Source organism: Propithecus coquereli, unplaced genomic scaffold, assembly GCF_000956105.1.
Source record: "Propithecus coquereli isolate 6110/MARCELLA unplaced genomic scaffold, Pcoq_1.0 Scaffold299, whole genome shotgun sequence".
In the NCBI taxonomy this organism is placed as follows: Eukaryota; Metazoa; Chordata; class Mammalia; order Primates; family Indriidae; genus Propithecus; species Propithecus coquereli.
Window position 1 is genome coordinate 799,834 of NW_012148607.1, and position 24,422 is coordinate 824,255.

At 37.8% G+C, this 24,422-nt stretch overlaps 1 protein-coding gene and 1 pseudogene across 1 annotated transcript in view; one reads left to right on the top strand and one right to left on the bottom strand.

Moving 5' to 3' along the window:
• Positions 1 to 2,674: 2,674 nt before the first annotated feature.
• On the top strand, positions 2,675 to 11,841 carry LOC105814040 (annotated as a pseudogene).
• A 1,215-nt stretch (positions 11,842 to 13,056) lies between these two features.
• The window catches only part of LOC105814051 (cytochrome P450 4X1), a 32,301-nt gene continuing 20,935 nt past the window's right edge, over positions 13,057 to 24,422 (bottom strand). Inside the window, exons 9-12 of the mRNA XM_012648927.1 lie at positions 16,447 to 16,580; positions 15,074 to 15,138; positions 14,175 to 14,257; positions 13,057 to 13,653 (exon numbers count right to left, since the gene is read on the bottom strand). Coding sequence (XP_012504381.1) covers positions 13,479 to 13,653; positions 14,175 to 14,257; positions 15,074 to 15,138; positions 16,447 to 16,580 — 457 coding nt within the window. The 3' untranslated portion in view covers positions 13,057 to 13,478. The remainder of the gene's footprint in view (positions 13,654 to 14,174; positions 14,258 to 15,073; positions 15,139 to 16,446; positions 16,581 to 24,422) is intronic.

Consider the following 24,422-nt stretch of genomic DNA (forward strand, 5'->3'; position numbering starts at 1 on the left):
GGCTGGGTCATTTATAAAGAAAAGATTTATTTGGCTCACAATTCTGGAGACTGTTCAAGAAGCATTTGCTTCTGGTGAGGGTCTCAGACGGCTTCCCCTCATAGTGGAAAGTGAAAGGGATCCAGCACCTCACATGGTGAGAAAGAAAGCAAGAGAGAGAGGGATGTGCCAGGCTCTTTTTAACAATCAGCTCTCGGGGGTACTCTCACAGGAACTAATAGAGTGAGGACTATTCATTACGTGAGGAGGGCACCAAGCCATTCATGAGGAATCTGCCACCCCCATGACCCAAACACTATGTCTCAGCGCCAACATTGGGGATCAAATTTCAACATGAGTTTTGGAGGGCACAAATATCCAAACTATGTTATATGTATATACCACATTTTGTTTATTCATTCATCTGTTGATGGACATTTGAGTTGCTTCCACCTCTTGGATATTACGAATAATGCTGCTATGAAACAGTTCATAGCATGTTTCATATTATGAAACAGATCATGCTTTCAATTCTTTTGGCTATATACACAGAGGTGGGATTGCTGGATCATATGGTAATTCTATTTTTAATTTTTCTGGAAACTGCCATACTGTTTTGCATAGTGGCTGCACCATTTTACATTCCCCTCAACAGTGCACAAGGGTTTCAATTTGTCCACATTCTTGCCAACACTTGCTATTCTCAGGGTTTGTTTTATTTTTTTATAGTAACCATCCTAATGGGTGTGAGGTACCCTCAGAATTTTTAGCTGAACCTTTTCTTTGTGAAAAAGATGTACATTTTACTTCTTTATCATATAACTTTTATTATTTTTTCTTGTCTTTTTTGCAACAGCTAGAACCTGCAATACAAGGTTGGGTAGACATGATGAGAGAGGACACTTTATTCCCAGTCTTGGGGAGAAAGCATCCAGTCTGCACCATTAAGTAGAATACTGGCTGTGGGCTTTTAATAGACGATCTTTTTCAGGTTAAGGAAATTCTTTTTTATTCTTGGTTTGCTGAGAGTTTTTAAGATTAGTAAAGGTTGACTTTTGTCGAATGTTTTTCTGCACCTACTGAGATGAACTTTTTTAAAATGCTGAATGATTTAAAATGGCAAACCTAGCTTGCTTCCTTTTTTTTTTTTTTGAGACAGAGTCTCGCTCTGTTGCCTGGTCTAGAGTGCCATGGCATCAGCCTAGCTCATAGCAACCTCAAACCCCTGGGCTCAAGCAATCCTCCTGACTCAGCCTCCCAAGGAGCTGGGACTACAGGCATGCGCCACCATGCCTGGCTAATTTTTTCTATGTATATATTTTTAGTTGTTCAGATAATTTCTTTCTATTTTTTTAGTAGAGATGGGCCTCGCTCTTGCTCAGGCTGGTCTCGAACTCCCGACCTCGAGTGATCCACCTTCCTCAGCCTCCCAGAGTGCTAGGATTACAGGCATGAGCCACTGCGCCCAGCCCTAGCTTGCTTCTTGAATGAAGCCCACTTGGACATGGTGTATTGCCCTTTTTGTATACTACTGGAACTTATTTAGTAATATTGTGATAATATTTTATGTCTATGTTCATGAACAAAACTGGTCAAGGCAGTATTTTTTCTTATAATGTCTTTTTTTGGTTTTGATATTAGAGTAATACTGACCTCATAAAATTAGTGAGTTGAGTTCTCTTCCTCTATTTTCTGAAAGAGTTTGAAAGGATTTGTATTATTTCTTCCTTAAATATTTGATAGAATTTACCAGTGAAGCCATTGGAGCCTAGTGTTTGGGGGGTGGATTTTAAACTATGGATTCAATTTTTTTAGTAAATAGAGAGCTATCCAGATATTTTATTTCTTCTGATGAAGTTTGGTAATTTATATTGTTGAATTTACTGGCATATAGTTTTTTTGTAACAATTCCTTATTACCCTTTAAAAATCTATAGTGGTGTTCTTTCTTTAATTCCTGATAGTGATAGTTTGTGTCTTCTCTCATTTTTTTCTTGATCAATTTAGCTAGAGATTTAACAATTTTATTTATCTTTTAAAAGAACAAGTTTCTAGTTTCATTAATTTTCTTCATTATTTGTCACCAATTTCATTGATTTCTGCTCATGTCTAATATTTCCTTCTTTCTTTTAGGTTTGGGTTTAATTTGCTCTTTTTCCCTAAATTTTCTAAGATGACAGCTTAGATCTTTCTCAGCCTGGAAATACTGCAGGTACAAGACTTCAATCCATGACAGCAGGTACGTGGGCTGCACCCAGCAAAGCCCTGTTTGTGGAGCTGCTAGAGGCTTTGGGGGCCCACCCTTTGCACTAGTGTGCTCAGGATGCAGAACATGGAGTCCCTTTCTTTTGGCCAATTTCTCCCTTTTGGAATGAGAATGTTTATCCAATGCCTGCACCACCATTGTATCTTAGAAGTAAATCGCTTGTTTTTGAATTACAATTAATTCAAAATTATTTTGAATTTTGCCTTGAGTCTCAGGTGAGACTTTGGACTTTTGAGTTGATCACATTCCTTAATTCCTCATAAAAGCCCCTACTCTCTGTTAGTCAGGGAGATGGAGTTAAGGCTGCTCCCCTCTCAGCCCCACAACCCCCTCCTGGCTTACATCATTTGTATTAAAAATTCCTTTCTTCATTAGCAATCCTTGTTATCTCAGTAATTGGCTTTCTGTGCTGCAAGCAATCGGGCCTAGGATGGAACCTCTCGTAGTTTCGGTATCATTGCCTGACAATATGAGGCCAGGTCCTAATCTTTATGATTTTCCTTGAGAAATGGTGATATGTGCAGCCATTGTTGGATTTTTTGCTATTCTTTCCTTCTTGTGGAGAAATTTTCAATCAGTTAGAAGCTGGCTTTATGTGGGAAGAGAGAAAAAGCTTGCTGTAAAGCTTTCTGGACTAATTGAAGAAAAATATAAACCACTCGAAAAAGTGTAGTCTTGCTCAAAAGGAGTGTAAAGGCTTAGAGTCATCTTTAAAGGATGCCAGCTTTGAGAAGGAGTCAATAAAAGCACAAAGTATGGAGGTAACCTATGAAAAGTTGAATAGGTCCAAATATAAACTTGAGAATGAAATACTCTGTCTAGAAAAACAGTTAAAAGAAGAGAAATCTAAACATTCTGAACAAGATGGATTGATGGTGGATATTTCAAAAAGAATACAGTCCCTAGAGGATGAATCAAAATCCCTCAAATCACAAGTATCTCAAGACAAAATAACCTTCAAGATACTTCAAATGAACAAAGAACAACTTAGGATAGCAATAAAAGATGCTTTGAATGAAAATTCCTAACTTCAGACAAGCCAGACACATCTTATGCAAGAAGCTGAAGTATGGAAAGAACATGTGAGTGAACTTAATAAACAGAAAATAACATTTGAAGACTCCAAAGTACATACAGAACAAGTTTTAATGTTAAAGAAAATCACTTCAAGTATCTGGCTGAATGCTTGTTAAAGATGAAAGATGGGCTGCTGCAGTTGGAGAAGGCATAACGGATGATGATAATTTGGAACTGGAAATGAAGAGTGAATGAGACTTAGATGATCAGCCAAAAGGAACTTTGAAGAATCTCATTCATGCTGTTAAGTTAAATACATCTTTAAAAACCCTAGGAGAAAAAATCAAATTTATACTCAATTATCTTAAGTAGATAAAACAAAGTAAGAGCTTAAAGAGCATATTAAAAATCTCCAGACTGAGCAAACATATTTGCAATCAGAAAATACATGGTTTGAAAGTGAGAATCAGAAGCTTAGAGAGAAACTTAAGACTGAACTGTATCAAGAAAATGAAATGAAACTCCTCAGGAAATTAAGAGTAGAGGAAAATTACCAGATAGAGAAAGAGGAAAAACTTTCCAAAGTAGAAGAAATGATCAGCCATGCAGCTGAAGAGCTGGAAGCCTATATAAAGTGAGTCAAAGTTCTTAAAGAAGAATTGGAGAAAAACATTCATTCTTATCAAGGGCAGATTATTTCCCATGATAAAAAGCACATAATTGGTTGGCAGCTCAGACTGCTGAAAGAAACCACAATGTTTTGAGGAAAGAAATGCTCACGACAGCAAAAATGTTCAAATTTGAACTTTTAACATCTTCTTTTCTAATTTGGATGCCATTTATTTCTTTCTTTTCCCTGATTGCTCTGGCCAAGATTTCCAGTACCATGTTGAACAGAAGTGGTAAAAACGGGCATCTTTGTCTTGTTGCATTTCTTAAGGGGGAATGCTTTCAACTTTTCTCTGTTCAGTATGGTATTGGCTGTGGCTTTGTCATATATAGCTTTTATTATTTTGAGGTATGTTCCTTCTATGCTGAGTTTGTTGAAGGTTTTTATCATGAAAGGATGCTGGATTTTATTTAATGGTTTTCCCACATCAACTGAGATGATCATATGGTTTTTGTTTTTAATTCTGTTTATGTGGTGAATCACATTTATTGACTTGCATATGTTGAACCATCCTTGCATCTCCGGGATGAAACCCATCTGATCATGGTGATCTTTTTGACGTGCTATTTGGTTCAGTTTGCTAATATTTTGTTGAGGATTTTTGTGTCTCTGTTCATCAGAGATATTGGTTTGTAGTTTTCTTTTTTTGTTGTGTCGTTTCCAGGCTTTGATATCAGGATGGCATTGTCTTCATGGAATGAGTTAGGGAGAATTCCTTCCTTCTTGATCTTTTGGTACAGTTTCAGTACAATTGGCACCAATTCTTCTTTGTATGTCTGGTAAAATTTGGCTGCAAATCCATCTGGTCCTGAGCTTTTTTTTGTTGGGAGATTTTTATTACTGATTCAATCGCATTACTTGTTATTGGTCTATTCAGGAGTTTATGCCAGCACCATGTTGTTCTTGTTACTATACCCTTATAGTATAATTTTAAGTCAGATGATGTGATAATCCCAGTTTTGTTCTTTTTGCTTAGGATTGCTTTGGCTATTCAGGATCTTTTTTGATTTGATATGAATTTTAGGATTACTTTTTCTAATTCTACGAAAAAATGACATTGGTATTTTGATAGGCATTGCATACAGATGTGTGCCACTAATTTTTCTATTTTTTGTAGAGACGTGGTCTTGCTGTTGCTCAGTCTGATCTTGAACTCCTGAGCTCAAGCAATCCTCCTGCCCTGGCCTTCCAGAATGCTAGAATTACAGACATGAGGCACTGCGCCCAGCCTCATTTTAAAATTTTTGTTGTTGTTGAGTTCTTCATATAATCTGGATACTAATCCCTTATCAGATATATGATTTGCAAATATTTTCTCCTATTCTGTCATTTGTCTTTTCACTCTCCTGACAGTGGCTTTTGATGCACAAGAGTTTTTTAATTTGATGAAGTCCAATTTAACTATTTTTACTTTGTTTGTGTTTTTGATGTCATAGTTAAGAAACCATTGCCAAATCTAAGATCATGAAGATTTGTTCCTATATTTTATTCTAAGAGTTTTATAATTTTAGTTCTTACATTTAGGTTTTTGATCCATTTTCAGTTAATTTTTGTGTATGGTCTGAGGTAAGGGTCCAACTTAATTCTTTTGCATACCCACTAATCTCAGCACAATTTGTTGACAAGATCATCTTTCCCCACTGAATAATCTTGTTACCTTTGTGGAATATAAATTAAACATATATGCAAGACTTTATTTCTGGGTTCTACTGCTATTTCATTGGTCCATATGATTATCCTTATGCCAGTACTACACTGTTTTGATTATTATAGTTTTGTAGTAAGTTTTAAAATCAGAAAGTGTGAGTCCTCTAACTTTTTGTTCTTCTTTTTCAACATTTTTCTGGTTATTCAGGGTCCCTTGAAATTCTTTATGAATTAGGATGAATTTTTTTATTTCTGCAAAAAGCATCGGAGGTATTTTGATAAGGATTGCATCAAATATTCTGGGTAGTACTGATATATTAACAATATTGAGTCTTCCAATCCCTGAACATAAATGTCTTTTCATTTATTTATGTCTTCTTTAATTTCTATCTACAGTGTTTTGTCATTTTTCAGTGTATTAGTCATTTGTATCTTTAGTTAATTCCTAGGTGTTTTATTTGTTTGGTGCTACTGTAAATGGAATTTTTTTTAATTCCCTTTTGAATTGTTCATTGTTAGTGTATAGAAATGCAACAGATTTTTGTGTGTTGACTTTGTATCCTGCTACTTCACTGAATTCATTTATTAGTTCTAATAGGCTTTTTTGTGTGGCATAGTTAGGATATTCTACATAAAAATAAATCATCTGTAAAGAGATAATTTTAATTCTTTTTTTCCAATTTTGATGAAAATTTTATTGCTTTCACATGCCTAATTGCTCCAGCTAGAACTTCTGGTAGTATACCGAAATAAAATGGTGAAAGTGGGCATCATTTTCTTGTTCTTCATATTAGAGGAAAAGTTCTCAGTCTTTCACCATTGATTACAATGTTAGCTGTGCATTTCTGGACCCTATCATATTTAGGAATTTCCTTCTATTCCTTGTTTATTGAAAGTTTTTATCATGAAAGTATGTTAAAATTTGTCAAATGCTTTTTCTGCATCACTTGAAATGATCATGTGGTTTTCCCCCTCCTTCTTCTATTAACATTGTGTATTACATTTATTGATTACTTTCAACCAATGTTATAAATCTCACTTTGTCAAAATGTATAATCCTTTTAATACGCTGTTGAATTTGGTTTGCTAGCATTTTGTCAAGCATTTTTGCATCTATATTTATAAGGGATGTTGAACCATAGTTTTCTCTTATTGTAGTGTTTATATCTGCTTTTTGGTATTAAGGTAATGTTGGCCTTATAGAATGAGTTAGGAAATTTTTATTCCTCTTCAATTTTTTGGAAAAGTTTGAGAACATTGGTGTTAATTCTTCTTTAAATGTTTGCTTGAATTCACCAATGAAGCCATCTTGTCCAGGGCTTTGCTTTGTTGGGGGGTTTTGGATTACTGATTCATTCTCCTAAAGGTTTGTCAATTCTATTGATGCTTCCAAAAACCAATATTTGGTTTTATTGATTTTTCTCTATCCAGTTTATTTATTTCTGATTTAATCTTTTTATTTTTTACATTAACTTCAGGTTATTTTGTTCTAATTTTCTAGTTCTCTAAGTTGTAATGTTCCATTATTGATTTGAGATCTTTCTTCTTTTTTAATGTATGCATTTATAGCAATACATTTCCCTTTCAGCACTGCTTTCACTGCATCCCATGAGTTTCAATATGTTGTGTTTTCATTTTCATTCATCTCAAGGTATTTTCTGATTTCTCCTGTGATTTCTTATTTGATCCATTATTTTTTTAAGAGTGTGTTGTTTAATTTGTACATGTTTGTGAATTTTCCTTTCATTTGTTGATATCTAATTTCATTCCATTGTAATCAGAAAAGATACTTTGTATTATTTCATTTGATCTTTTAAATTCGTTAAGTCTTGGTTAGTGGTCTGTATGGTCTATCATGGAGAATGTTTCATGTGAACTTCAGAAAAATGGATATTTCACTCTTGTTGGATGGAGTTTTCTGCATATGTCTATTAAGTCTAATTGGTTTATACTGCTGACACTGTGTTCCAGGAATAAGCAAATGGGTGGCTGGTTATTTAACTTTGGCTTTTCAACTGCAGGTCCACTCTTCTGTACTCTGTTCTCTGAGGCTGGGGCCAGCACTCTGCATAACACATGTCAATACTCCCTTGCCAGCTGGCTTCCTGATGAGTCCTGAAAACAGGAGGCTCTGGAATAGTATTGAAAAATAGGAGGACGAGAGAAGAGACTTTCTATCTGCTTTCCAGGGTCTTTCAGCAACACTCAGCCTCCAACGTCAGCAGCAGCCATACAGTGTCCACTCCTCACATCTGAGCACAGCTGTGAGTGAAAATAAACTTCTTTTATTATGTTGTATGAAGCCATTGTACTTTGAGGTTTTATTGGTTACAAAAGCTAGCATAAACTTAACTTAATGGGTTGATTTATTCATTTACTTTTGTATTGCTTGTGTTCTTTCTACAGTATAACCTCCAAGAGATCAGAGTGTCTATTCATTGCTATATTCCTGGTGCCTAGAACAGTGCCTATCACACAGGGGGTGTTCAATGAATATTTGTGACTGAATGATAAGTGCATATTGAATTTTGTCCCCTAAAGAGAGGATGAGCTATGACAAGCCACACACCTGCTCACCATACCCCAGCTGAGACTGATGTCATGGGTCTGTGAACCAGAGATGAAATGTCTGTTTTTTCAGAAAGTAAATAACTGTTCTTTGGCTAGGAAGTCAAAATAATGGTTGAGGATAAAGCTTGACTTGGTCATGGTTCATTTATTGATTCATTCCTGAATGCATTCACCCATTACACAAATATGTGTTGAGTGCCGACGACATAGCAAACACTTTGCCAGGCATGGGCACATAGAGTTATGGTGTCAATCCGTGGCTATAGTTGGGGGCCAGTCTATAGTAAGATTTAGTTAGGCAGATATAGCTTTGCATTCCACAAATAAATGTCACTGGTCTCAAGTGAGAAAGAGAGGAGAGCATTGGTGGTTCAGTACAGCCTGTTGCTAACATAGGAGGAGCATCTCAGAGCACTCTTCAGGGATGGAGGCCTCAGGGCAGTACCTGGTGGCTACCACAGTATTCATAAAACAATGGGTTGGGGGGAGGAATAAACAAGGAAAAAGTCAATGTTCTTACTAGATATTATAGAAAAGATTGCTGGGTATACATATACCACATTTTATTGATCCATTCATGTATTGATGGGCACCACAAAAAACAATGGTGATCTAGCACCTCTTATATTATCCTGGATAGATCTGGAACCCATTCTACTAAGTGAAGTATCCCAAAAATGGAAAAACAGGCCCCACACGTACTCACCATCAAATTGGTATTAACTGATCAATACTTAAGTGCACATATAGTAATAACATTCATCGGGTGTTGGACAGGTGGGACAGGGGAGGAGGGGATGGGTATATACACACCTAATGGGTGCGGTGCACACCATCTGGGGGATGGACATGCTTGAAGCTCTGACTCTGGTGGGGCAAGGACAATACACGTAACCTAAACATTTGTACCCCTGTAATATGCTGAAACTAAAAAAAAAAAGATTGCTGGGGAAGCTGTACTGCTCCACTCAGAGGGAATATTCTTATTACATTCTATTTGAATTGTGCAATGCTGAAGCTTCATTGCCTGCTGTTCTCAGGCGAGTCTCTGGTTCCTAGAGTGTTGAATAAAGACTAGTTCTGGTTTCATCAGATGTCACCGGTATGCCCACTTAAAGCAGCTTTGAATGCCAGAAGTAGGCTTATAATATTATCCTGGATTATTTTGTTCATTTCCAGGCATTAAGTTTTAAGGAGGATGGTGTCAAACTGGTTTGAGTTCAAAATAGACAGACCAGAAAGGCATTAAATATGAGAATGATGATGTATGAGGAAAAGCTTAAAAAACTAGAGGTCTGGATCCCCCTTCAAAAGGCACCAGACGGAGCTGCTTGAAACCCTAGCTGGCAATGGTGGCAGAAGTAGGCTGTTGAATGGTCAATGAGACCGGAGGGAAAGTACAATTCAGGCCTCTTCCTTGAGGAGAAAAGGATAGTCAGGAGTTGGAGACATAATTCAAAATGCAAATATCAAAGCCAAGTATCAGAAGGGGAGTTGTAAGTGAGAGATAAAACAGAAAGGCAGGAGCCTAAATGGGTACCAGATTGGAGTAGGCACAGAAGACAGTTCTGGGGCAACTGCCACGAAGACCAGCCCATCTCTGTGTGTCAACTTTATAGATATGGATGTCAGTGCAAGCATTCATCTGACTTGCCAAAACCATAGAGCCAAAACCCTGAGGACTTAGAAAGTCATGAGAACTGTCTCCAAATAATTAAAGGTTGTTAAGGCTCCAGAGTTCTGGGTCTGCTACTCACTGACTGAGCTACCTTGGGTACGTCACCTGATCTTGCTGACCTTCCCTTTCCTGATCTGGAATTGAGTATAATACTACCACTATTAAATATCTTAATATATGCATCACAAGGTGGATGGTACATATCCAATTGTGTAATGATGATAAAAGGACTCTGAAAACTATAAACTTATAATGAAATTTTGAGTTGTGCCAATGGATAAAAGTCCTAAGAAAGAAGGTTTTGGTTCAGTGTTCTGAAATGCTTTTGTTAGTGACAGCCACCTAAGGATGAAATGACTTGCCTCCTGAGCTCAGGGGTGCTTCCATTACTAGACATTGCCATTTGCTAAGGTTTTTAATATTTAGGCAGAGGAAATGCTCTCAATTGGGCCCAAACATGGGCTCATGATCGACCGGTGCCGTGAAATCATAGACAAACTCTCTGTTGGCGCTTGGAGCATGTACACATTTCTAGAGAAGATCCATGATTTTCTTCATATTTGTAAAAAGGTCTATGATTCGGAAAAGGTAAATAATAAAAGATATTTGATATAACTTGTAACTTGGTTGGGTGTATTATCCTTTTTGGGAAGACGTAAGATTAGTGCTTAAGAAACTGAGCACCGTTTTTGCTTGTGTGCCATCTCCCAGTTGAGGGGACAAGAAGAGAGAGTCACAGTATTTTGTCCAGGCCTATGTGGATGCTTACCCACCCATCCCATTCCTGGCTTGGGACTGTATATTTAGTAATGGAAGCTATCCTTTCCTTTTCTCATGGCAAAATTATGGCAAGTAGTTGGACAATTTAAATAGCCCTGAAACAAACAGTAGAAGTATATTGTCCATGCCAAGTAAAAGCAAACTGATTTGATTATCTAGATAGCTAGCAAATGAAAAGAAAGCACTGGTCACATCACTAACAGTCTGCTATAGCAAAAAGGCCCCAAATAGAGGAGTTTAAAGAAGATTACAATTTGTTTCTCTCTCACATAAACGTCTTGAGGAGGTAGGTGGTCTAGAGCCAGTAGGGTCGTTTGCTCTGCAGGGCCATCCAGGGACCAAGGCTCCTTCTGTCATGTCTCCTTCCCTCTTCAACACATGGTTTTCGGTTTAATGATCCTGGATAGTTGCTCTAGCTCTTGCCACCACATCTGTCTTCAAGCAAGTGGGAAGGAGATAAAAGGAAGGGGAAGGCATGTACATTTCCTTTTGAAGATATTGGCTGGACATTGTACACATCACTTCTCCACACAGCTCTGCCCAAAATCTAGTCACATGGCACATCTCATTAAAAGGGAGACAGGGAAATGTAGTCTGTAGCTGGTGACCATGTGTTCAGCTAAAACTTCTATTTCTGCAGGAGTGGAGAAAGAATGTTATAGGGATGTTGAGTCCTCTTTGCCACAAACAGCCTATCGTTTAAGCAGGGACTGGGACGTGTCCCTTAAAATAGAAACATGTATCAAGGACAGTGCTGACCATGAAGGGTGCCCCAACATTTAGAGTTCAGTAATCAAGAGTCATCCAAATTTCCGGCAGGCCATACCAAAAATATAATTACTTATAGAGGAAACAGCCAGGCTCACCACAAATATAATTACTGCTGTAAGTTCCAGAATGCCCCAAGTGCACAGGACCATAGATGCTATAATGTGGTAGGTTCCCACTTACCCTTACTTAGTGTTAAAGCACTGGCCATAGGTTACCAATCAAACCAGTGGGGCATGGAATGCTGCCCCTACTTGGTGATCTTCCCCAATAGTGCATACGGACACAGAAAAGGCAACAGGAAAGTAGGAAGTGTGTCAGAGTTATCTGAACCCTACCAGGTATTCTTATATGGGGCATTTGGTGCTACAGCCTGTGAGAGCTAAATCCTCTTTATCCCCTCATACACCCTTGGCAGGATGTGAGTTTTGTTAAACCCAAGATGGCGGATCTTCCATCTAGTTAAGGAAATTTTTGGTTTCCCAAGCCACTTTCTTCCTCATACTAAGCCTCTCTCCTTATTAGATGCCTTAAGTGTCTACAAAGCTTTACCACAGGACCTTACCACAATCAAAATGCCCAGCAAGGCAAAATACTGATGGACACGTGGTAAAAGAAGACTGGTCACACTCATTATCAAAAGTGTTCCTATGATGGAATAGGATAGCCTTGGTCAGTCTTCACAAGTCTTGGATTCCCTCCAGCCATAATCCCCTACTTCCAATCAATGAATGAGTCCTATCTACTCTACCAAATCCCACCAAAATCTATCTCCCATCCATTTTCCTTCAACTTCACCACCACCACTCTTGGCAAACTACCATCCTCTCTCATGTTTACTGCTGCAATAGCTCCCTAACTGGTCTTCCTGCTTCCACTCTTGCCCCCTCTAATCTATTCATTCTTTGTATAGTAGATACAAAACTTTCTTAAAATGTAATTTACCTCATGTCTCACCTCTCATGAAAGCCCTTCAAAGGCCACCCCCTGCAATTAAAAACAAGTCTAAATTTCTGATTAGGCTCAAATGAGTGATGAATATGCAAATCATTAAGACATTTCCATTCAGGCTTACCAAGGATGATTAGAACCAGGAAAATATGTAGAGTATCTTTATAATATTCCTAATGAAGGCTTTCTCATCCAAGACTCAAAACCCAGAAACCATAAAGAAAAATTTATGTGTCTGTCTTTATGAAAATTTAAAAGTTCCATGTGGTAAAAGACATTACAAATACAATTTTTTAAAAAGTAAAAGAATGGAAAAAATTACAAAGAAAAGTTATAATTAAGGATTATCCACAATATATAAAGAACTTATATGAATCAATAAGAAAAAGACAACATTATAGAAGTTTACAGACATTGTACAGACAACTCACAGAGAACAAAACAAAGATAAACATAAATGGCCAATAAACAAGTTTTTAAAATTACAAATAACTTAAATGTCCAATAAGGAAAATAGTTAAATAAATTTTTAATGTAATATGGCCATATTACAGAATACCATGAAGCCATGATAAGGAATGAGATGGATTTTTATTAAGTGAAAAAAAGCAATAACAATATAGATATGATTCCATCTATAAGAATACATACATACATACATATGAAATGTCATACAGGAAAATGTCTGAAAGAACACACACCAAATTATTCTGTTTTTAGGAAATGCTGTAGGATTGGGATATGAGCCACATGAAGTGGGATTTAAATTTTTTATTCTACATGCTTTCTAGTGTTGGAAATTTTTTACAGTGAGCATATAATCACCTATTATTTTTGTAATTCTGAAAACTATTTTTAAAAACAACAGAAAATATATGGATGTCCCCCAGCAAAGTGCTGGTATAGAACATTAACAGTAGGCAAAATCAAACAGAAAAGATGTGAAAATCTCCCAAAGTCATACAGAAACCAATCAAGGAGATGCCCTGTGTTACCCAGAAATGTTCCTGAATAATGTGCAGTTTCACAGAGACCCCCATCTCTCCTACCTCCAGCCCTCCCACCACATTTTGATTCCTTTCCATTTACTTGGACCATTAGCTGTAAATTTAACTTAAAAACAAAACATATTTACTCATTGTACCCTGGGGTCTAACATTCAGGGAGTTTCTTCAGGTTCAAATAGAGTCCATTCTTGGGTTTGAGGATAATATGGCTCGAGAAGAGATGAGGCCTGGTGGGGTCTGCAGTCAGTTTGAAGCGCAGCAGAATTAAGGCAATGGCCACCTTTAACTCAGCCATGGCAAACTGCTGCCCGATGCAGTTCCTGCAGACACCGAGAGGAAGAAAGTGATGTTTGAAGAAACGATGCTTCTGCTTACTCTTTAACGAAACAGTAGAATAACAAGTCTGAAGTACACAGTAAAGCAATGTTTTTGCACTAAATGCCATTGAAACTTTTGGACTTTGGACTTACACTGCTTCCTGCAGGAATGTGAGCTGGGAGGCTCCAACGTGATGTCTTCCCTATAACAAGGTTGCAGTTGGAATAACTCATGGAATTGGCTCCTGCTTTGGAGGCAGACTGCATCGAGCATATGAGCAACAGCTCACATCATGGGATAGCTCTCTGGGGCACGGCTATAGAGGATGTGATGGAGAAGGAGGTTGTTCTTTGTGAAAGTAACTGACCCTTTAGGGGTTCAAATAGGCACCAAGATCTACTTCATAGTCAGGGAAGAAGATGGGGTTCCATGGAAGAATTCATAGGGCTGAGGGGTTAAAAGGAGTAAGCTATTCCTAAGCAAACATTTTTGCATATTTTCAACACCTTCGAATTGTCCCCACCTTGGTCCAGCTGAGAATGGCAAGTAGGCATGGGGATGTCTCTGATCACAGTTCTCTGGAGAGAACCTCAAGGGGTCAAAGACCTGAAATGAGAGGACAATTCCACTACCATCACCAAAACAACATTAACATGACAACCCCACGACTGTTCCCCAAACAACATTAACGTATTTCTTAAGTTACTACTTAGCACCAATCGATAGAAATATAATGTGGACCACATAAGTAATTTAAAATGTTCTGGTAACCACATTTTTAAAAGGTGAAATTAATTTTAGCAATAGAATTTATTTAACCAAAAATTATCATTCCAACACATAATCAATATAAATAATTTTTAAGGAAATATTTCAAACTTTGGGGGGTACTATGTCTTCAAAATCCACTGTATATTTTACCCCTACAGCACATCTTACTTCCAACTAGCCACATTGTATGTGCTCAGTAGCCACATGTGGCTAATGGCTGCTACACCGGACAGTGTACCTGGAGACCGGCAGACCTTGTCTGGCTTCCCAGCTGACTGGTTTGCTACCCAGACTTGGGGGAAGCAAAAACACTATGACAAGTGGTATTATTTTCACTTTGCAAATAAGAGTGCACCCACTTAGAAGTCAAGCCAAAATGATTATGTGGTCAATTGTTACCAAGTTAGGTAGTCCAGCTTCCTAGTACATGTAATAAATCTTAAAACATTAGCAGTTTATGTGAAAGAGAGCACCAGTACCTGTGATGTTTTGAGAACACAGACAATTTTACGTTTTGGGGGAATTTTATCTTTATTTTTGTTTTCTTTGTGTCATTTGCTTTAACTATATTGCCACTTCCATGCTCAGCTATCAAAAAGTGAATTACACAGCATTAGTTCTTTGAAGTATTTATTTATAAGAGAGTCATACCTTTGGATTTTTCCAGACAGCAGGGTTGCGGTGAAGACCCCAAATACTGAGAGTCACGGTTATTCCTGAGAAAGTAGAAAAATAAAAGAGCTTTCAGGAGAAAGACCAAGTTGTGGACTACTGTTATACTGCTTTTCAGCTGTTCTTGAAAGGAAGAGCTAGCTCCTGGCAGAGCTCTGTGTGCCATAGCTGAAGTCACCAGTGGCTTGGGTTGGCACCTTAGTTTTTGAAGCAATGATTTACTTAATTAATGATTCCATATTAAGGAGCTGTTGGTATTATATCAAAGTGATAAACTGTGCTTATGTTTCCTGCTATGTTTGGAAATTACTTAAATATCTGTTAATGGACTATTGAACGGCTACTGGCGACAGGTTGAGTACATAAAAATAGAACTGTGATTGCATCATGCAGATTCAGTGTCAAACTTCTGTCGGTGCTGTTCATACATGGAGGGTGGGAAACTTTGGGAAATATCCATATTGTTGGGGGGATAAAAAAATAAAAGACAAAGGAGAGAGAATTTGAGGATTATATGGCTACCAGAAATAATTCTGGTAAATTAATTCTGGATCTGTCAACAAGGTTAATGACAGGCTAGAGGTGTTTACAAGCAATCCTGCTGGCTTGTTTACTAAGGCATGGATTAATAGAACATTGATGCAGATAAGTGAAAGGGTGTCTCACATGACCCCTCTGCTTTCCACAAGCCCTGCTCAGAAACCTGTGCTGTTTTGAAGACCCTAGGTTCCAGGTTCAGGGCCTCGGCACAAGTTCTAGCTCTGCTCATATCAACTAACCTCACCTGCCCATTGAGGTTCCCCTGGTGGATTTTTGGCTACATTGAAAGTGTTTAGAAATTATAAATCATTGTTTAAGTGCCTGTTAAGGTCACTTTCCAAGAGGAAAAAATGAGATAATGTGTTTGAAGGCTCCATATAAACTATTAAATGTTGTACATTTCTAAGGGCGATATGATGAGGAGGCCAAAGATGCCCCTTGGTCGCTTAGACAGAGATAATGGTGCTCATCTTCCATGAAGTTTCATCTGGGTCTCAAACTCAGTCAAAGAAAGATTATCTTAGAAATAATATCCCACAATGGAAGAAACCCTGGGATGGGATTCCAGAGACATGGGTTCTGGGCTTAGCTTTGCTGCAACTGGCTATGTATCTTTGGGAAAGTTGCTGAAATTCACATCTGATCAAGGTATTATCCTCTGAGCTCTTAATAGGTGTCCAACCCTAAGCCAGATGCCTTTAGGATTATTTTTTGTCTTCTCCGAGTGATAAGAAATCCACCAATCTTTGTCACTGCATGGTCCCCCGGACCCCACAGTCTCTAGGAACCGCTTAGGAAAAGAATGCAAAGACCTGCAGGCAGTGAGCATCCATCTGGGAAGGTAAGGGGCTTGCTGAGTTTTCTGGAAATAGATGGGATTGCAGGAATCAGTCGTAATGTCTCCTTGATGCACATCGTGGTGTACGACATCTCACCCAGATGGTCCCTGTGAGGATGAGGGAGACAGGGGACGCAGACATCATATCCAGTTTGTAAATACTGACTTTTTCTATTTGATGTTTGTTTCTGGTAATTATTACCCTCAGATTAAGGCTATTTTGCCATTGATTTATGTAACGGAATGTTAAACTGGACTCTTTCTACATCAGGATCAGCTGAGGTCCCAGAGGCAGAGGAACCAAACAGATTTCGAATATCCTCATTACAGAATGAGGTGACAACCTACCAGTAAAACATTTGCTAAGGAGATTTCTGAAAACCAGTTTTGCAAATCCTTAGCTTATCATATAAAGTAAACATGTGTAAGAAATGGCTAAGGATTGAACAGAGGAGGCTTAAGAATTTTGAGAGAGGAAAAAACAAATTCTTTAAAGAGAATTGATGGAATGCCAGAGTGCCACGCAGAATAGAGGCGGGTGTTCCCCCACCATAAAGAGTGGGAGGCTTCAGGAGGGTCACTTAGATCTGCGGTCCCCAACCCCCAGGCTGCGGACCAGTACCAGTCCATGGCCTATTAGGAACTGGGCTGCACAGCAAGAGGTGAGCAGTGGGCAAGCAAGGCTTCATCTGTATTTACAGCTGCTCCCCATCACTCCCATCACCGCCTGAGCTCTGCCTCCTGTCAGATCAGCGGTGGCATTAGATTCCCATAGGAGCGTGAACCCTACTGTAAACTGCATATGCGAGGGGTCTAGGTTGCGCACTCCGTATGAGAATCGAATGCCTGATGATCTGAGGTGGAGCTGAGGCGGTGATGCTAGCGCTGGGGAGCAGCTGCAAATAGATTATCACCAGCAGAGAGGTCTGGCTACACAATACATGTAATGCACTTGAATCATCCTGGAACCATCTGCCCCTGCCACCCCAGGTCCACAGAAAAATTGTCTTCCCTGAAATCAGCCCCTGGTGCCAAAAAGTTTAGGGACCACTGACTTAGATGATCCGACCTATGTTCTCTGGAGTTTGGGGAGTACAGAACTGATGCGAAAGGCTGTGACTCAGAACAGAAAGTGAGGCAGGAAAAGCAGCAGGGACAAGGCCAGAATGTGCAAGTGCGTCCTATGGACCAGTGAAATGGCAAGAGGGAGAGCTCCAGGATCAGCTTAAAAATAACTCTGCCTAAGGATAAGAATTCCCTTGTCCCCTGAATCACCACTGGAAAGTTCTAGTGAGGGAGTCTCCCGGAAACCCACAGATGCTTGAGAGAAATGGAAGCACTGAACAGCCACCAAGCCCTTTGGCATGATCACAATATTATCAGCCCTTTTCCCCTTATCCCCTCTCCTCCTGGAACCATTTCTGGAAGGGTCAGAAACAGCAGCTGCTGGGTATAGGAGGAGCTGGTCAGTAAGAATTAGCCAACCACGAACCCCTCACCCACTGCTGGCTTCTAGGCCCAAAGAAGTACCAAACTGGGAGGGAGAAAAAAAGCTCCAAGTGGATAAGTATTTGAAAGTTTCATTATTACGCTGGGCCAGATAGTTTAATTACTAACATGAGATTGTTCTTGTGATTTAAACAAATGGGAACTCTGTGAGACCCACTCAGGATTTTGCATCAGAGATGAAAAGAACTTGCCCCACAGAGCAAGTTTAAAGTGTCAGTGAGAGAAGAATAAGGTTGTTTTTTATTTGCATCCTAGCTAGTCACATTGGTTCAATAAAATGACTACACATATTTAGTCTATTTACCTTATTGTATTTTATATGCTTTTCTGATTTAATTATTTTGAATGCAGGCTTTGGCCATTAGGTAATGTGAAATTTTAATTTTGAACTCTTTTTCCTCAAGCTCAGGATAAAAAGAATAATTCTGCTTACCCTGGAAGTTTGTATAATTAAAAACAACCCAACTTTGTCCACCTTAATTATGAAGCAAAAAGAAGAGAGGAATTTTAACCCAACGCAGAAATGGGCTGACGGGAAGCTAAATATAGAAGTTAAACAACTTTCCAGCTTTCCCAGAAATTGCTCTTTGTAGTACAGTTTTATTACTTGTCTGGAAGAATTATAAATTATTATAATGCCACATGCAAAGTTCATTAAATACATCTTTAAGTATATATTATAGAGTAAAAATATTTTATTCTCTATAATATTATTATCATTTCTCTCATTAAAATAAAAGATAGTTAACAGATCATCTGGACTTTATTTTCTCACCTGGAAAAGATTTCTTTATTGTTTTCACATTTAAGCCAAGTGAGAATGAGAAAAGTTAATATCTGAGTTGTATAAATATCCACTCTAATCAAGGTTAAAATATCTAATTTATTTGGGGAGGTGATATGCAATGTTTCCAAATCGGCAAGATGGGAGAATAAGAGGTACCTCACTTGGATCTCCCCACGGCAACAAAAATGTTATAGCCATCCACATACACAAGTGCCTTTGTGGGAGCCTTGGGATTCAAGTAGGAGTATGTGAAACCCCAGCGGAGCACAATGTCTAGGAGAGCTGTTTTGAGAGGACAGATCTATACCCAGGTGGAAAACTCACTAAATGTGGTCCCAGCTCCAGACCCTGAAATGGTCCTGCTCCTCTACAGGCTCAGCTATAGCCCTGTTTGGACTTAGTCCTACTACCAAAATCATTGGCCAAGGGCCTGAAAGGAATTAAGCACACCAGTTCCTTAGGAGACATCCCTGCCCACCTTGGTCTCAGCTGTGGACCCAGAAATGTCCCTCTAACTCAGCTCGAGCCCCTTTCAGCTGTGGTCTGCAATCAGTCCTGCTCACACAAGGACCCACAGGGAAACAGATATGTCTGTGCTTGGCAATATTGATTCCATAGTAGAACCTGAAACAGCCCTGAATCTTGGCCCCAGCTCCTCTCAGTTATGGTCTAAGAGCAATTCTGTCTGGCCAGAAACATGCTGGGAGATATGCCTGTCTGTGTCCCTAGGGCAGACTTGCCAACCTCAGTCTGAAAGCAGATCCTGAAATGGCCCTGAAAAGCAACTCCTTTTCAGCTGTGGCCTGAGAGCAGACCTGCCCACACAGGAACCAGCAAGGAGACACACACCCCCAGTGTTCAAAATCCCATACCTGCCGCTGAGGTTAGTGGCAGGTGTGGGATTTTGGCAAAGACAATGACAGAACTGAAAAATTCAATAAAGAGCTTAAACAGCAGGCTCCGTCATGAAGAAGACAGAATCAGGGAACTCAAAGGCAGGTCATTTGCTATTAGATGATTAGAAGAACAAAAAGAAATAAGAATAAAAAGGAGTGAAGAAAGCACAAAGGACTTATGGGACATCATCAAATGTACACATGTGCAAAGGAGAAGGAGAAGAGAAAGAGAAAGGGGCAGAAAGATTATTTAGAAAAATATTAGCTGAAAACAGTCCAAATATTAGGAGGGATATGAACATCCAGATTTATGAAGCTTGAAGGATTCCAAACAAGAAAAGCCCAAAGAAAAATAAACCAACGTAAATTATAATCAAATTGTCAAAGGTCAAAGACAAAGAGAGAATCTTGAAAGCAATAAGACAGGAGACTTATAACATACAAAGAAACCGCCTCATAAGGCTATGAGCAGATTTCTTAACAAAAATCTTGCAACCCAGGAGGGAGTGGGATGATGCACTCAAAGTGCTGAAAGAAAAAAACTGACAAATAACCTGGCAAAGTTATCTTTCAAAATGAAAGAGAGATCAAGACTTTCCTGAACAAAAGTTGAGGGTGTTCATCACCTCTAGACCTGCCTTATAAGAAATGCTAGTGGGAGTTTCCAAATTGAAATTAAAAATGCTAATTAACAACATGAAAATTGAAAGTTAAAAATTCACTGGTGAAGGCAAATACATAGTCAAATTCAGAATACCCTAATAATGTAGTAGTGGTATGTACATCACTTATATCTCTAGTATAAAGGGTAAAAGACAAAACTATTAAAAACAACTATAGCTATAATAATATGTTAAGGGACACATAATATTAAAAAGATGTAAATTATGATATTAAAGACAAAATATAGGGGGTAGCAAAGTAAAATTGTAGAGTTTTTTAAGCGATGAAAGTTAAGTTGTTATCAGTTTAAAATAGCCTGTTATAACTATGATTTATGTAAGCCTCATGGAAACCACAAAGCAAAAACCTGTGGTGGGTACACAAAAGACAAAAAAAGTAAGGAATCAAAGTATACCAGTAGAGAAAATCACCTAATCACAAAGGAAAACAAGAGAGGAAGAAAGGAACAAAAGATCTATAAAACAAGAAAACAATTAACAAAATGGCATTGGTAAGTCCTTACCTATCAATAATTGCCTTGACTGTAAATGAATTGTTATCCATTCACAGAGTGACAGAATGGGTTAAAAAAAAAAAAAGATCCAACTATATGCTGCCTACAGATACTCATTTCACCTTTAAGGACACAAATAGACAGAAAGTGAAGGGCTGAAAAAAAGATATTCCATGCAAATGGAAACCAAAAGAGAGCAAGCTGACAAGCTGTACTTACAGCAGACAAAATAGACTTTAAGTAAAAACTATTAAAAAAGACTAGAGGAGGAGGGAGGGAAGGGCAACATACGTAACCTAAACATCTGTACCCCCGTAATATGCTGTAATAAAAAAAAAAAAAGACCAGAAGGCCATTATATAATGGTAAAGGGGTCAATGCATCAGGAGGATATAACAATTATGAATATATATGCACCCAACATGGAATACCTAAATATATTAAGCACAAATTAGCAGATCTGAAGGGACAAATAGACAGCAATATAATAACATTGGTGGACTTAAATATCCCACCTTCAACAATGGGTAGACCATTCAGACAGAAAATCAATAAGGAAACATTATTATTAGACTTGAACTACACATTAGATTAAATGGACTTAACAGACATACATAGAACATTCCATCCAACAATACCAGAATACACATTCTTCTCAAGGACACACTGAACATTCTCCAGGACATAATATATATTAGGCCATAAAACAATTATTAACAAATTTAAGAAGACCGAAATCATTTTAAGTATCTTTTCTGACCACAATGGTATGAAAGTAAAAATCAATTACAGGAGAAAATTTGAAAAATTCACAAATATGTGGAACTTAAACAAACAGGCTCTTGAACAACCAATGGATCAAAGAAGAAATCAAAATAGAAATTTAAAAAAATCTTGAGATAAGTGAAAATGGAAACACAGCATACAACAACTTATGGGATGCAGTGAAAGCAGCTCTAAAAAGGATATTTATAGCAATAAATGTCTATATTAAAAAAAAAGACTTCAAATAAATAACCTACTGTTACACTCCAAGGAACTATAAAAAGAACAAACTAAGCCTAAAGTTAGTAGAAGGAAGGAAACGATAAAGATCGGTATAGAAATAAATGAAATAGAAACTCAAAAAAACCAGAAAAGATCAATGAAACTAAGAGTTTGTTTTTGAAAGATAAACAAAATTGGCAAAACTTTAGCTAGAATAATCAAGAAAAAAGGAAGACTCAAATACTGTAAATAAAATCAGAAATGAAAAAAGAGACATTACAACTGATGTCACAGAAACACGAAGGATCATAAGGGACTACTCTGAACAATTACATGCCAACAAATTGGATAACCTAAAAGAAATGGATGAATTCCTAATAACATAAAACGTATCAAGACTGGTTATGAAGAAATAGAAACTCTGAACATACTAATAACAGGTAAAGAGATTGAATCAGTAATCAAAAATCAGGACCTGATGGCTTCACAGCTGAATTTTACCAAACATTTAAAGAAGAACTAATATGAATCCCTATCAAATTTCTCCAAAAAATTGAAGAGAAAATACTTCCAAACTAATTTTACAAGGTGAATTTACCCTGATACCAAAGCTAGACAGAGATACTTTAAGAAAAGAAAATTATAGGCCAATATTACTGATGAACATAGATGCAAAAATGCTCAACAATATAGTAGCAAACTGAACTCAGAAGTACATTAAAAGGATCATTCACTAAGATAAAGTGGTATTTATCCCTGGGATATAAGGATGGTTCAACCTATGTAAATTAATAAATGTGATACAACACATTGAAAGAGTGAAGGATAAAACCCATATGATCATATCAACAAATACAGAGAAAGCATTTGACAAATTTCAACATCCTTTCATAATAAAGATTATCAGCAAATTAGCTAAAGAAGGAATGCCTCTCAACACAATAGAGGCCACATATGACAAACTCACAGCTAACATCATATTCAATGGTAAAAAGTTGAGACCTTTTCATCCTAAGATCAGGAATGAGACAAGGATGCCCCCTCTTGCCACTTCTATTCAACATAGTACAGAAAGTCCTAGCCAGAGCAATTAGGCAGGAAAAAGAAATAAAAGACATGTAAATTGGAAAGGAAAAAGTTAAATTGTCCCCATCTTCAGATGACATGATCATAAGTATAGAAAACTCTAAAGATTCCTCCAAAAAACTGTTAGAACTAATAAATTCAGTAAAGTTGCAGGATACAAAATCAACACACAAAAATCAGTTGCATTTCTATACACTAAAAATGAATAATCTGAACAAGGAATAAAGAAAATCCCATTTACAATAGCTACAAAAATATAAAATACTTGAGAATAAATTTAACCAAGAAGGTGAAAGATCTATACACTGAAAACTATAAAACACTGGTCAAAGAAATTGAAGAAGATACCAATTGAAAGATGCCCTGTGTTCATGGATTGGAAGAATTAATATTGTTAAAAATGTCCATACTACCCAAAGTGATCTACAGATTCAATGCAATCCCTATCAAAATTTCAATAGCATTATCACAGAAATAGAAAAAAACAACCCTAAAATTTGTGTGGAACCACAAAAAACCCCAAATAGCCAAAGCAATCTTGAACAAAAAGAGCAAAGCTGGAGGTATCATATTACCTGACCTGAAAATCAACCAAAAGGCTCTATTCATAAAAACAGCATGATACTTTCACAAAACAGACATATAAGCTAACGAAGCAGGATAGACAACCCAGAAATACATCTACACATCTGTGGTCAACTGATCTTCTACAAAGGTGCCTAGAACACACAATGGTGAAAGGATATGCTTTTCAAGAAATGGTGTTGAGAAAACTGGATGTTCACATGCAGAAGAATAAAATTGGCCCCTTATCTCATCCCATATACAAAAATTCATTAAAATGGATTAAAGGCTTAAACATATGACGTGAAACTGTAAAACTACTAGAAAAACTACAGGGTTTTTGACTTTGGTTTTGGCAAAGATATGCTGGCTACAACTCCCAAATCACAGGCAACACAAGAAAAATAGACAAACAGGTCTGCATCAGACCAAAAAGCTTACGCACAACAAGGAAAATAATCGATATAGTGAAGAGACAACCTACAGAATGGGAGAACATGTTTGTGAACCATATATCTGACAAGCGGTTAATATCCAAAATATATAAGGAACTCGCACAACTCGATAGCAAGAAAACAAATAACCTGATTAAAAAATGGGCAAAACCTGTATAAACATTCTCGAAAGAAGACACACAAATGGCCACAGGTATATTTAAAAAGGCTCAACATCACTAATCATCAGAGAAATGCAAATTAAAACTGTAATGACCTCTCGCCTCACATCTGCTAGAACGGCTGTTATCAAAAAGACAGGCCAGGCATGGGGGCTCACACCTGTAATCCTAGCACTCTGGGAGGCCAAGGAGGTAGGATCACTTGAGGCCAGGAGTTGGAGACCAGCATGAGGGAGACCCTGTCTCCACAAAAAATAGAAAAATTAGCCAGGCATGGTGGCATGCACCTGTAGTTTCAGCTACTTGAGAGGCTGAGGAAGGAGGATTG